At 41.5% G+C, this 15,622-nt stretch overlaps 1 protein-coding gene across 3 annotated transcripts in view; it reads right to left on the bottom strand.

Moving 5' to 3' along the window:
* Positions 1-3,856: 3,856 nt before the first annotated feature.
* Positions 3,857-15,622, bottom strand: part of CMTM6 (CKLF like MARVEL transmembrane domain containing 6) — a 14,469-nt gene continuing 2,703 nt past the window's right edge. The window contains exons 2-5 of one of the 3 annotated variants that reach the window (XR_010371686.1): positions 11,748-11,924; positions 10,785-10,883; positions 8,355-8,560; positions 3,857-7,119 (exon numbers count right to left, since the gene is read on the bottom strand). Coding sequence is in view for 2 of the 3 variants with exons in the window: in XM_064444208.1 (XP_064300278.1) it covers positions 8,411-8,560; positions 10,785-10,883; positions 11,748-11,924 (426 nt within the window). In the remaining variant the exon portion in view is untranslated. Of the gene's footprint in view, positions 8,561-10,784; positions 10,884-11,747; positions 11,925-15,622 lie in introns of all 3 variants that reach the window. The other 2 variants (XM_064444209.1, XM_064444208.1) reach the window with 2 other exon arrangements.

The raw sequence follows: 15,622 nt of genomic DNA, 5'->3' as shown, positions 1-15,622 counted from the left end.
ATGAAGAAACAGAAGGGCAAGAGTGAATCACAACAGCAGTGACTCAGAGTGCAGAAGTTACCCTTCCCCTCTGATTCACCCTCTAGCTGTGCCTCTTCCTCCATCAGCTACCAAGGGAGCTTGGCCTCCCAGCTGGAACATCTCAGGGTAGGGCTGAGGAGATACCCCTTTTGCTTTCCCATATGGAGCTGGGGTAACACCCACTTCTTAATTCCAGCACTTGCCTCTCAGCACTTCACAGAGCTAATGCAATAGCTGGGTGGGTGGCACGAGACGAGGCTAGGAGTTTTAAAGCACCTCAAAGCCTGTAGCTAGCCAAAAGCATCCATTTGCAGCTTCCTTTTATTACATCTGCTAGCCACCTGTGATGGCAGGGTATGATTTACCCCCCTCCCCCAGTACAGCTCTACCAGCACACACAATTACGTTCACACAGCTTACTTTTATTGAGATTATTGGGGGTTGTATGAAGTGGACCAGTGCTGGTGGCTTTGTACCACCAGGAGTACGAATCACAGCTCTGCTGGTGTAAGAGCTCCTTTTAAATCAGAAGTGCTTTGTCCAGCTAACACAGTCTACTGTTACTTCTACATCTGTAAATCACTCTTAACATAGAACTTAATGAGCTGCATCCCCCTTTTTCATGAAGCCCTGCCAAACAAGAGCACAATGCTGCAGCTGTAGCTATTAAGCTATGGTGGCAGCAAAGCACTCCATTAATACCTCATGCTCAGCAGTTTGTGGTGCATGAGAGCTGAATAATTATGCCCTTGTTACCCTCAAATGAGAGGCACAATTGCCAGAAGCAAGCATTTACAACCGAAAAACTGTATTAAGTCAAGGACAACATTTGTTCATTCATAAAACAAACCATCCTGACCAAGAGGACTATGAGGCAGAAAACAGACAGGCTTATGTCAGCAAGACAGTTTTTTCTAGACTTGTATTTTACCCCCTCAGATAGACCTCCGCAGCCACTTTATCCCAGCTGTGTTGAGAAACTAGCAGGCAGAGCTTTAGCCAAAGCTCTCGTTGCTGTGAATTGCACCGATAGGGAGGTTTAATGTAGATTTGACGGACAGGGATGGGAAGCAGGGCTCTAGCAATGTGAGTACCACTAACCAGTGATCTGCAGCCTTTGAAACAGAGCAGACAGGCATAGGAGAGTGAAAATGTGTGTTAACAATAAAAATAGAGGCGGTGAGAGTCTGTCCTCCCTTCCGAGGATGCCCTGTTGATCACACCAGGGTAAGCAGCTCCACGTCTTTGGTTAGCGGTGTGCAGAGGCCACAGAACAACCAAGTAACTCTTCCTTCCTTACCTACAGCTCCACAAGAACGAGGATTTCAGAATCATGTCTGTACTGATATTTTTGGAAGAGTGACAGCTGGTGCAAAGAAAGTAGTTAAAAGGAGGGCTGTAGTGAAGACAGACAGACTTGCATTATTTTGAGCAACATTCCAGCATTCTCTAAGCAAGGGTAGGGCATATAATAATAAAGTCCAAGTGAGGACTAAAAAGAGAGTTCTGAAGTACACCCCAAACTTAGCACTGCAGAACACTACATGCTTTCACGCAGCGCATCTAGCACGAGATACCTGACTGGATATTTGCAGTGTGCTGTCCTCTGGCTGCACATGAGTCACACTACAGAATAATGTGCTTATGCTGTCACCTCCCTGCAAAGCCCTGACTCTCACCTCAGGACTTGCCAACTTCAAAACAGCCAAGTCTGTGTTATTTTCCCAGTCCTGTTCTAATATTCAGCCAAGAGATAATAGGACATAAGAAACAAACTGAATTATCAGGACAAGCGGGCTGGTCAAAGTAAGTTTCGCTGGGGTGGCTGGAGAGGACCGGAATTGCAAGAAGCCCTGTCTGGCATGCATTACAGCTGTGTTTGCCAACATTTCTGCTTGTGGACCCTGGCATTTTTCCAACATGCATAATTTGCCATTTTTTTAAATTATTATTATAAGCTGCTTTCATTTAACTTCCCGAGCACCCAGGAAATGCTCGGGTACGCCCCATTCCTTTCTTCTCCCACCAATGATCCAGTCCTTTCATCAAAAACCACAGGGTAGTACTGACCACAAAAAAAATCTTCCAAGCTGCAGCACAGTGTTACAGGTGCAAACAGAGTCGTGCAGCTGAAGTTTGACATTGTAATAAAAAGGAATTTTTAAAAGCATCTCTTGACGGGTTACAAAACAAAAAGAATAAATGTAAAACCCTCTCAAACTGCTTAGGTAAAGTATCTCCTTGAGACAATATTGATCTGATTATATTATCAAAAACCCCTCAGGCTACAGTTTGAGAAATAAGAAAATTATTGGAAACAGTATCACTAAAACGCACAGTTGCATTTATAGCCCCACTGACAAAAGAAGGGGGCAAGGGGGCTTCAATTCCAGTGAAAATACAGGTGGGAAGAGGGTGAGGTCCTCCAGACCAAATCATTTCAATCACCGGATCATCTTTGCCCTCTTGTGGGCAAACTTCTCTCCTGCAGCTTCTCAACAGATTCCTGCAGAGAGAACTGCACCGTGCAGATGGCACAAACAGAATGCAAAAAACATCGCTGGCCTTCCTTGTGCTTCCTTTAGCAGGCAAAGAATAACAACTCTGAATTCAAAGAGAAGTCAAAACCAAAACCCAGCCAAGTAGTTAACCTTGCTTCGTGCTTCGGTCCTGCACGACGGCATGAAGGAGGCCGTGTGATAAAGCAGGTGGCTGGTCGTGCTCCTCACTGTAAGGAGAAAGCCCACCGGAAAGCAAGGAAACACGTACGTGCCTTGAACAGTGAACGCACAGACAGCAGCAACAAGGTGATGCCTGCGCACTTGCAAAGGAAAGCCGCAGGCTACCAGCCTCTACTCTGCCCGGCTGCAGTATTCTGGGAATTTAAAATAACTTGAATTATGCTCCCAAGAGAAAAGTTGTCATGATTCTAGCAGTAACAAGACTTAAAACTGTGTGGTCATGCTCCAAATCATTAAATTTTTATTCATCTTAGGACTTTGGAGTTACTTTCTCATGCTGTATAAATCCATCAGTGACGTACCCTTTTAATGTAATGTTTTGCCTCAATTGTTTTCTTGCATCTAGTTTTCAAATGTAATTAAAAGCATTAGAGACCTTTTTCCCCTATGAATACTTATGGTTACACTCATCTCTGGCAACTTCATCAAAGAGACAATTTTGTCTTTAATGTTACGATATAAAGGAAAATATACCATGGCATTCCAATTTCAGTGCCGACAACAAAGATCACCACCAGGTAATAAACAGTCTGTAGGATTATGAAGCAAAAAAAGCTACCCTGCAACAAGGCATGCAGCTTTATTTCCTTTTCCTTGACCCCTACCACTGACAATCGGACAAACATTTTTAAAGGATCCAGCGGCTCCCCCTCAACCACGTTAACTCGGTCACCTGCATTTTTCTACAGCAGAAGAAATTATTTGCTCCATTAAGAGCTTTCGCTCCTTTCTTTAACAAGTCTACAGCCTAATTTTTTTTTCCGCTCCAATTAGTCAAGACAACGGGAAAGCGGCACATGAATTATGCTTGTCACAGTAACCTATAGACCATGCTGAGTGTAAAGGCTATTGCAAACTAGTTTGGCCCCTGTGGTAAGAGGCAATACTGACCTTACCAGACCTTCCCTCCTGGAAACTCACACTGACAATATCCAGCTTTGCAAGTTGGACCCTTTTCCCCAGTAACAGGCAAACATAACGCAGGCTCTTTCCTCCGAACCAGGAACAAAGAATGATGTTATTTCCTATGGTTGGCTCTGGGAGAACTATACAGCGGCAGCGAATCGCAGCAGCAGAAACGAGAAACACTGAAGTTATTTACTAGTATTTTATTTTTAAAATTATTACAAAATACTTTAGGAAGTTCTTAAGACCAGAAAAGCATAATACATTAAAAAAGACCACAGGTTTAGAATGGAAAAAATATTTAAGCATTTCAAAATTATTTAAATGGAAATTCAAGGCACCACTGGCAACAAAACTGTATAAAAATTTTATTTTGTATGTATAAAACTACTGTATTATCATCCTGATTTAATAATCATTAAAAGTCACTTAAATTCTCAAAGTTATGAAAAGTGATAGTTCTGAACAGCATAAAATTTAATATCTAGAGATCTGCTTATGTTTACAGCAATAGACTAAAGCAAAGATGAATTTCCATCTTAAAGGCACTACCAGCATCTTGACTGGTTACAATTTTATATAACCTTTCAAAAATTTCACAAGGTATTTATTTCGCTCCAGCATAGAAAGCTTGCTATTTTTATTGCACAAATTTGAGCGAGGATCACCATGATGGCCATTACGCAAAAACAGCTTGTGCAGAGCTCCGAGAACTGTGTGAGACGATAGCTCACTGCTTTTCCAAGACGGAAGGTACAAAGGTAACAGACCACAACCCTTCCCTGCTATTTTTAAGCACAGCATGCAAACCGTAAGGCACAATTCTGCCTCGTATTTAGAGCCCAAAAGTCATGGTAGCATTGTGATTTTAATGTGGGCTAAATGCCAAACACAAAAATTAACATTCACGATCTACATAATGCACGTGCAGATTTTCAGAGCAGAAACTCACAGTCCAGCTCTTAACAAGTCCTTGTACTGATTCTCAAGGCACTGTAAACAAAGCCTGAAAGTGGGTGCAGAGCCTTTAAGTATTTTTTTGGATGGGCTCAACTGGGAAAGATGAAAGCTTTTAATGTGGCTGAGCAGACTCGCAACACCACTGCCAAGCACCGCAGTGAAGAAGGGAGAAGACAATTCCCAGGTAGACATACTGGGACAGTTGCTTCCTTCCACAGGTTTTACTACCAGTTAAGATTGTGCAGAGATAGTTACTTTGCACACAGATGAAGAAATTTAAGACCGTTGCTTGTAAGAGCACTTCTGCCAGAGCATCCACCACTCTCCTGAACAACGCCTAATCTACTTCAGTCAAAATTAGCCAACTGAAAGTAAGCAATTTAAGTAGCTGGTTTAAATAAAGCAGGCTGGTTTCAGCAGCAGCAGGCTGGGAAACAAGCAGACCGCTTTGCCGATGGAGCACGGGAGGGATAAGAGACATCCAGCCACACATGCAGAGCTCCTGCAGAAAGAGATTTTTAATCCAGCTCCAATGCCACTCTCTGGGATCAGTCTAATTAAAAGACAAGACACTCAAAGCCTGGATCTGACCCCAGAAGCATCAAAGAGGGCATGTCAAGACTGCAGGAGACCAGACTGCTCAGCCATGGGGGCCAGCAAGCCTCTTCACCCACTAGCCCATGAGGGCAGAGGAGCTAGGAGGGACACACACCTGCCCCTTTATCTCAGGAAGCTGATGGAGAAGTTAAGGAAATGAACTCACAGAAGAACAGAACAGCGCACACACTAGGAAACCTGCTTCTCAACTACTTAAAAACAGAACAAAAAGAACACCTCATACTCAGAAGCCTACGATTAATAGTACCACCATGCAGAAATGGCTTTGTTAGCCAAGAGCTGGTTTGGAAGAAACAATTTAGCAATCGCCTTAAACCTACAACCAGTATGTGACTTGTCTGCTTGTAGTATTGAACTACTGTGTGACAGATTAATGCCAGCTAAACAGTATCTGGAATGGAGCAATATGTATTGCTGTAAAGAACAGCAGGTCTGTTGGTATTAGTAAGCTCCTGTGACATATGGGAAAACAACTAACCAGTTTCCCAAAGACTACCGTTTGTCGTTTTCATTAGCTGATGGCAACACTTGCATCCCTTTCAGTCAGAGATGGAATCTGATCTTCAAATCTATACGTGGATCAGTCAGTCGGTGAGAGAATGGCTATAAACTACCTACTTGGAACAGCAAAAACAAAAAAGAGTGAGGGGGTTTTGACATGTTTTTCACACATCCCAAACCACGCCAGGGATGCCAGCATGTATGTAGTAGGAGAATCCATCAAACTGTTCTGCAAAGGCTGGCAGTATTTGTTTCAAAAGGCCTAATAGTCAGATCATGGGAGTCAGGAGATCTCAGTCAGAGCCACCTTCTTCTGGCACCAACTCCTTGTGGCACCTTTTCATAATTGCTTGCTCTGTATTTCGGTTTCTCTGTGAAGTATCAGCAGTACATATCATAGACAGGGCGGCCAAGGCAGAGATGACTTTGCAGATCCCGTTCAGTACCAGTTATTTCCAATTTGGGAATGGACACCAATAACAAAGCACTTAGGTGGGGAAAAGTCCATAGAAAAAGAAACCAAAACCCAGAACTCTGTTCATATATTGTCAAGCTGAGAAGAATTACAAGAAAAAATACCTCAAGATAAAAGTCCCATCATGGTGCTGCATTGCTTAATAAATATCAGCAGCACAGTGTTACTCTTAGACTATATTTACAGCTTTTAATTATAGATGAAGATTTAGATACTACAGACATTTTGATGTGAAAACAAACTGAGTAGAATCCTGGGCAATGAAACCCAAAAAAACCTCCCTTAGAATGTTAACAGTAGATACAGACACAATTCCCAAAGAAAGACACTGTAAATCATAGCAGATATATTACTCATTAAGGCAAGTTTCATATCACCAGTAACACTGCTTGTAAACAAAACATCTCTCATCTACCCAGTTTTCAGAGACAGGTACAGCAAGCTCTGTACACCTAGACTGAGATCAGGGTTTAGTGCAAATGGCCACTAATAAATACAAGAAAGAAAAGCCAGACCAAAGAACATTTCTTTTTTGCAAAGCAGAAAATTCTATGAAAGAAAGTTTGTATTTTGTGCATGGCTCTGAAACCAAGCTACAGCTTAAACTTGATGCTTCATACCACCTGTCAAAATTCTACATCCTCCAAGCGAAGTGTAGTGTTAGGCTTAAGTCTCAGAGCTTAGAACATCACAAACTCACATTCATCAGAAAGTGGCAGCACTGGAAAAAAGCTTTGACCTTCTTTTACAGTCCTTTGTCCTACAACAGCTTCCTCATCCTTTTTCAAATACCGCTCGCTCAGCCAGTTTCTGGAGGGCTTAGTCTCAATGCTGCCACAACAGGTTACAGGACTATAAATCTGCCAGACCAGGGTATTGATGAAATGGAGTTAACGCCTGGAAGACACAGCAAATGTCAAGAGCACTCAAACAAGAGCTGGTTTTGCATAATCAGCTTTTTCTCATTTGCTTTGGTATTTTGGAACATCTCCTGGCTTACAGCAATTTGCCCGACTTTTGAAGCCTTTCCTCTTAAGTGAGGTCTAGCAGCCTTGCTTCTACCTCAGACATATGAAAAATGCCTTTTTTGCCACTTTTCTTTTACAGCCATCAACATCTGGTCTGATATGTCTGTCACTTGTCTGATACGTGTTGCATCAGTAGTGTTTCTTGCAGTCCTACAGCCTGTCGCTTTTAAGACAAATTAAGGGTGCAAGTGCTTATTTACCTGTTTACCAACTGATGGAGTCAGTAGCAAGAAGTCTCAAGCTAGTGCCATATTTATAAACAAAGAAAATGGTGGGGTCCATACCCATTCTGGCAAAACTTACCATTTACTACGCATAAACAAGCTGCATACAGTATTAACCTTGCAAGTAATATTCACCAGGAGAGCACCAACATGCTGAAACATTTTTCTCATTGATGTTCAGATTGCCACTTTGTGGATTACTTTGTGAAAATATTTATTCTTCATCTTTTCCCTCTGACTAGTTGGCTTTTCAAGTTTCTTCCTGCAATTTTTGTGGCTTCTGAAACAATCTGAAAGAAGATTCTGGCATACCAGTCCAAACTTTTGACAACCATGGGGTGCAGAACTGTCTCCTTAACACACCGTTCCATTACTCTCCCCATAAAACCCCTACACTCGCTACTCCATTAAACTGATCTCCACAGACAGAATTGAGGCATATGACTAGTGAAAACAAAACAAAGCCCCTTATGTAAGGATAAGCATTTCTGTAAGACTCCAGTTAGGTATTGCCTTTACATTCACAGTTTGACTGGTAAGTACAAGAATGAATTCTGCCGTACTAATCTATAACTTGTAATAGAAATGGACCAGCTACTTATATGGAAAATATCTTCAGGGTATAAGTCAGAATTTATGCATCACACATTAACCTCTATTAGTCACCTCTAAGAACCAAATCATCACACTCCTGTTACTCTATTTAGACACAAGTTTTTTTAGTGTATGTCACCTGGACAGGTGGCAGGGCCAGTTAATAAGCAGGACCTTAGAACATGATGCTCAAGATGCCATTACTTGTCCTAAGGATCTATAAAAATTTGTGACGAGCAATGCGTACAAAATGGATCAGGAAGAGGAGGCAGAAGTTGTTACCTACAGTGCACTGAAAGTTCATTTTACTTTGCTCCATTCAAAAAAAAAAATCCCAGCAAGTCAGCGTTGTGTATTGAGTGGCTGGTGTTCTGTGGTAGTCTGAGTGTTGCCAGGATTTTCAGAGCATCCGTCAATGTTTTGTTTCCGACTGGAAAAATACTCTATAATACTTTCAGCTAAAAATGCAAAACTTGCAAGAAATCCAAATATCTGTGAAAGTGAAAGGAATATATGATTTTAAAATGTACGAACATTAACAGTTTTCTAACATTGTTAGGAGAGATTTGCTGGACTATTTACATACATTAATAGCGCTTATATATTAAGATTACAGTCCACCTTAAATCGGTGGTTCCATTTAAATTAGAAACAGATCAGAAATCATAATTCTAGCACATTTAATGCAAAAGTTTTCACAGTTCTCATTCTCTTAATCAAGCTTGAACCATTTAATATGTTCTAAACAGCCCTTAAAAGTATATTCATTTTATTGCAAAAATTAGTTATTGAAGAAGTGTGGCATTGGTGGTATAGCAGAGCATTTACCCAAAAGATGGCTGCTGATTCAAGAGAATAAGTGAAGAAGAGTAACACATGGAAGGTGAAGGGAAAGAAGATCTGCAGAGCCTAAGCAAGTCCTTACTGTGTCAGCAAGGGGGAATGAAATGACATTTTGTTAATGACATTTCATTATTAGTCATGGCAAGATAGTGATAAGGAGGACGCTGGTTTCAGCAGCTTCTTTCAAACAAACACAGAATTGCACCGGTACAGGCTGGGGGCTGACCTGCTGGAAAGCAGCTCTGTTGGGAAAGACCGGGGAGTGCTGGTGGACAGCAGGTTTACCCTGAGCCAGCAACTGCCCTTGTGGCCAAGAAGGCCAATGGTAGCCTGGGGTGCATTGGAAGGAGTGCGGCCAGCAGGTTGAGGAGGTTATCCTCCCCCTCTACTCTGCCCTAGTGAGACCACAACTGGAATACCGTGTCCAGTTTTGGGCCCCCCAGTTTAAGAAGGACAGGGAACTGCTCGAGCAAGTCCAGTGAAGAGCTACCAAGATGATCAGGGGACTGGAGCATCTCCCTTATGAGGAAAGGCTGAGAGACCTGGTTTTGTTCAGCCTGGAGAAGATTAGACTGAGGGGGGATCTCATCAGTGCTTATAAATATCTGAAGGGCGGGTGCCAAGAGGATGGGGCTGGACTCTTTTCAGTGATCCCCAATGACAGGACAAGGGGCAATGGGCACAGGTTGGAACACAGGAAGTTCCAGTTAAATATGAGAAAAAACAACTTTCCTGTGAGGGTGACAGAGCAGGGGAACAGGCTGCCCAGGGAGGCTGTGGAGTCTCCTTCCCTGGAGACATTCAAAACCCACCTGGACGCGTCCCTGTGCCCCCTGCTCTAGGTGTCCCTGCTCAAGCAGGGGGGTTGGACAAGGACCCCTACCAGTCTGTGATTATATAAAACACATGCATTGTTCTAACTTTTACCTAAATTTTACACAACTGGTTTGCTCCAAAGCAATTTGACACTAGTAAGTCTTAAATCACCATAGTTATTGTTTTTTCAGCACCAGAAAAAACCACCTGAAAGACTTGATACTCAAACCATTAGGTTTGAATATATCAACATCACAGAAGATGACTACACAAAAGTTTGTCTCTCTAATAGTTTGTGCCACCTGGGGAACATAATTACTTTGCTTTCTTTTCTAGTTTATTTTTTCTCATTCAAGAACAGAATCAAAATTTGATCTTTAAAACTCACATATTCACTTTTCCAAGGTTATTCTAAAGATGCCAAATGAGTGAGGAATTGCAACATCCACAGCATCCTAAAGCCTCTTCAGTGCCTTACCCTCAGCTTCTTCAGTGTTCCCCAGGAGATGCATGCCCTTGCTGCTCTTCTAACTATTTATGTCACTGAGGAAACTGCTGCTCTTATTGCAGCCTTTGCAAGTCTGCATTCTCCACATATGCTTTATAACGCCTGGCAAAAGACGTGGTTTCTTGCTGACTTCGTGAGGGAGTGGCATTATGAAAGGACAACTGAGGGAAAGAGTAGGCATTTCAGAGGTAGGGTACCAGAGAACCGGGCAAGCTGTGAGAGAGGGCAATGTCGAAACAGTGACAGATGACAGGGAATCATATGGAGCCAAGGCAGTGGAGTCTGAGGAACCCAGAAGCAAGCCGCAAATGCTGGGGAGCTGCAAGTGCACGCAGAACTTTCCAGCAGTCCTGAGGAATGCCTGCTCTTTGGATTTCCTATAGTAAGTTTCTGGAAGGTCTGAAATAGCTAATTCCTCCTGAAACATTGCAATGCACTGAATTCTGTTCCCCGCCCAGTTTCTTCCCTGCAAATTGAGTAAGATTTAGAGGGCAGAGAAATTATCATACAAGATAAATACAAAGTAAATTATGCAATTTCAAGACTTACACATGCAGCATTTTCAAGACTAGACCCAGAGCTGGTCACAGCAAACACTATTGATGCTAACAGAAAACAGACACCTGTGATTGCAATGGTCAAAAGATTCTGCAAATATAAAAAAACTGAGTGTTATAGAATTGTAGACATACTACCTGAAAAAGAACAAGCATCGTTAACAACAGCTGAGTTAATCTGCCAGTGAATTTATGCTTTAAAAATTTGATGCTAACGGGAGCTTCAGAAAAAAAATTTTACAGCTATATTCCAAACAATGTTCAACACTATCAACTATTTAGGAGAGTGTGCATTACATACTTCCCCGTTTCTCTCTTCTGTCAGGCTCAGGTCAACCATGCTAGCATTATCCCCTATGGAAAACATCTAGGAAAGCAGAAAACTGTATGTAAATGTGCCCATCCAAATCTCTTGCTACGCTCCCTTATCTGTACCTTCATGTAAAAAAAACCTGTTGTTTGCTCTGAAAACAAATAGGAAGGGACGCTCATAAGAAACTATAATATTCTTATGACTTTACAGAGCAACTTTGTGCCACCGCTAGATCTTCTGAAATAAAAAAGCATGAACTGTAACAAGTATGATTATTACCAAGAAGGAGGTAGGCTACATCCAGTAGGAAAACAGACAGGGTAAAGGGGCAAGTTACAAGTGTCATGCTGGCAGTAAATTGTGTTCCATATTCGTACAGACATGCAATGACTATGCAGTAGCATCAGTCTGCATGAAAGACTTTCACCGTCCTAAAATCCTGCAAGTAACCAACATGACAATTTTGCAAAAGTTGTCAATATAAAAGGGACTCTCAACACTGACTCATTTTTTTAAACTATAAGCTACTTTAATCTACCCTTTAAATAGAGAAGAAAAGGAGATTCATTCTACATAGCTTTCATACTCCACAGGAGTCTTTAAGCACTTACAAGAAATGGTTTAAGAAAAAAAATTCCTTACCGCAATCTGTACTTTATTTTTCCCGAATCTTTCATATATATCAGTGCAATACACACACAGGGTCAGGAGGCTCAAAAGCAAGGCACTGCAGCTTATGAATTCAAAGATGTAAAGTCCGGCACACTTGGTACAACCCTCCACGATTTCTTCACAAATAAAAGCCAAAAAAGAGAGTATCTGCAAACAAATAACATGCTTGAGTTGGATCAAGTCTTTAATATCTTCAGCAAACAGACATCTCTGATATGAACATTAATAAAGACAGCTGTGAGGAAAATCCTCAGTCTACAAAGAACCTGGTAAAATTCTGCGCTACTTTATTACAGGCAGAAATAATTACACAGTAACACGGTTTACCCTTGCTGTAAGCAGAGCACACACTGCCAAACACAGGCTTCTTGATTAGACAGTCAAGATTCCTAATTCGTGGGTTTGTGCAATTGCCAGTTGGACGCAGACAAGGCAGGCAGCGTGGCAAGCAGCACTCGGCCCGCTCAGAACGAGCAAAAATCCTATTGCTTACTACTTAGAACCACACTTAATTTTAAATGCATTTGAGTTCAGGGTGGAGTGGGAAATTGAGGATGGCACTGACACTGTAGGCTACTTCCCTGAAAGTTCACAGGTGACGTTACCTCCCTTGATAAACTTCAAAGAAAGCACACGTAGTGAATAGCTCAGGTGCTTATGACCCAGTAACAACAAAAGCTCAGCTGTACTTGTAGGAACCAACATTTTAAACTATGTTTAAGCTATGTTGGACAGTGTTTAATCTATGCAGAAGCTTATGTTCGCCTTCCTGCCACAGTATGTTTTGAGGAAAGAACATGAGTCAATTCCTGTACAGTCACCATACATCTGCAGCAGGATCTTCTACTATTTTATTGTACAAAAACCAATATTACTTTATTTAAATGATCTCTCGTTTTCATAGAATCATAGAATCATTAAGGTTGGAAAAGACCTCTAGGATCATCAAGTCCAACCGACAACCCAACACTGCCCTGCCTCCTAAACCATGCCCTGAAGTGCCACGTCTACACGTCTTTTGAACACCTCCAGGGAGGGTGACTCCACCACCTCTCTGGGCAGCCTCTTCCAATGCCTGACCACTCTTCCAGTAAAGGAATTTTTCCTAATATCCAATATAATCAGATACTAATTTGGTGAATTCCTGCTAGTTTCCTTCATCCCATAAAGTTGACAGAGGATTATAGATCCTTGTAGTAAGGAGTTCACCAAATCAAAACAAAAACATTAGTAGGAATCAGTCACAAAATTGAGACTGATACAAGGACAATGACCCTATTTTTAATAAGAGTATAGGGGCAATAATAAGGTTGACAGTTCTTCTTTAAAAAAAAAAACAAACCAAATGCTAAAATTCAGAATTGTTATTTTCCAGTTATTAGCAACTGCAGATGCTTCATCTGCACCTTATTCTTGGAAAACAACCACCAGCCTTCAGTTTCAGTTTTCTGACAGTAAAAACAAGAACAGCAATTTAGCACGTGGGAACTGTAAACTCCCCGCACTGTGCCAGACCTCAGAAGGGCATTCAAGGCATCATTTTTTTAAAATATCCTGCAATCATGTAAAGTAAACAGGATCTCAGAAGGGGAAAGAACCCGAGCTGGGAAACTGCAGTATTACTATCAGGCCTCTGCACACTTCCCTTCTCACTCGCAGAGACTGGCAAGACAAACTTCTCAGCAGCCCTCGCACCTAAAAAAGTGACTACAATGGCTGTCCGAGGGATGTTTTGAACTCTGAATTTCAATATTTAAGGGTTTTTTTTTGCATTTCAAAAGATTTGCTTAGAGCTGTGCCCAATTACTTTCAATTTCACATTTTCCACAAGGTCAGCTGAGTGTAAGATAAGTTTTCATTTATAGTTCTAGTTCTTTTTATCGGCACTGAAAACTGAATGCCGTCACTTTCACCTGGGATGAAACAGAACAGAAAGGAAATAAACCTGCCCTTAAAAGAATTTATAAGCCCAGATAGCCATTATATGATCTAAATAACTGAAAAATCCCTCTCTGCTGAGCATACAAACAAATAGAAAGAAAAGCCACTCAAAGAGTAGCTATAAAGGGTTCAGTGTCAAATAAATGAGATTTACCAAGTGGAGTCCTGTGTAGGACTTGTCCCAAGTCAATAGTCAATTTTTCTTAACAAGCTGAATAACAAAATAAAGTATGTTAAAAAAGCTTTGGCTTGAAGAACTTTTAAAGTACTGTATCAGCAGCACATTTATAAGCTGCCAGAAAGTTCTGCTTGGGTTTCTTAACTTGCTTCTTGGTATCAATATGAGAAACAAAAGGGATTACTCTGTTGTCCTACTACAAAAAAAAAAAAAAAGAATAGTTTTAAATACCACTAAAAAAATAGTTCCTAACTTCAGTTTATATAGTTACAACTATATTACATTGCAAGAAGTTTTTTCTACTACCAGCCAGAAGATTATAATCTCTATTATTCATCGGCATTTTAGTAACATCCCACTATTAGATACAGTGTAAATATATGAACCACTTTAAACAAGCCAGGAGATTCCACATTTCCCTCAGTTCCCCAAGAACTGTTCTGCCAGAGATCCACCTCTGTCCATCAGCCTTAGTCCCAGGATGCGTGCAGACCTCTACAGACTCACATGAAGCTGCCAAAGCGCCTTCTGTTTTGTTTTTGTATCTGCCTCCTCCACACCAATCCCATGGAGAATCCCTAGCAGCCAATGCCCAGAATATCACTACTGCTTTTCTCTGAGCCCCCAGTAACAAGGGGAGAAGGGCAGGTCAGTAGTTCCTAATTTTCTTAAGAGCTAAACCTTCTGGGCAGATTTTCTTTCCCCCTGAACCTCAGGGTGACACCTGATGACAAAAGCAGGCAGCCACCACCACCTTCTTTGCCTCTCGCCCAGGGCCCTGCCCTGCTGCAGGTGCAGTGCCAGCACTAGTGGGGAGGCAGAGGTCAGCCGGCAGGTAGGTCAGGCACGGCTGAGAGCATGCACAGGCTGTGGAGAGGTGCAGTGGACACGGCCAGGCTGGCACCAGGCTTGCTGGTTCCTGCAGGAAAATCCACACCTCGCCATATGCATGCACTGCTTGCTTTCCTGTGTGCGGTAAATGGAAAAGCGTCACTGGAGATGAGGTTTCTAACTTTTTTTTTTAATTATTAGTCTTACTTGTCCATATGCACACCAGAAGTTAAACATCTTCATCTGTCCCTTACCAGCAAGAAGTTATTCATTGATACTGACATTACTGTTGGAAGTTTCTACACAAGCATCAAGTTTCTAGATTTAATAAATGAAAGGCTACAAGAATGCTATGAAAATAAAGCAGATCAAAGAACATTCCAAGAGGCCTGTGAAAATGCTCAGCAGTGGTATTCCCAGCACATAATCTTCTAGTTCAGATGGGTGCACATATTAATTCTGTAAGTCTTCACATTCAGGGCTGGTATAGGAAGTGAACAGCTCAGAAAAAGAGCAGATGTTTAAGACTGAATTACAATTCTCCTTTCCATTTACAGCAGTTTTGTTAAAGTCAAACAACAGTTGATGACAAGTATTTCTGCTTTAGATAAGAATTTGTTTCTACCTCAATCTTGGCACAAAATTTGCTGTCCCATTTACCTTTATGCAGAATCGGAACCAGCCATGGACTAACAAAAACATTCTACCTAAATAAAAAAAGAAAGAAATAATAATCTAGAAAAACCTGCAAAAAGCACGCATCCAGGCATCCTTTTGGCAGTCACATCTTCCTTATTTCATTTGCCCCAAAAGCTTTAATAAGGCAGGCTAAGATTACGATGTCTGCTATTATTAATCAGAAAAAAAGCATTTCTAAGGTCTATAAGCCAGTTTT

This window comes from Phalacrocorax carbo, chromosome 2, assembly GCF_963921805.1.
Source record: "Phalacrocorax carbo chromosome 2, bPhaCar2.1, whole genome shotgun sequence".
NCBI lineage: Eukaryota > Metazoa > Chordata > Aves > Suliformes > Phalacrocoracidae > Phalacrocorax > Phalacrocorax carbo.
The sequence above is the reverse complement of the archived record's forward strand: the minus strand, read 5'-3'. Positions and strand labels throughout refer to the sequence as shown.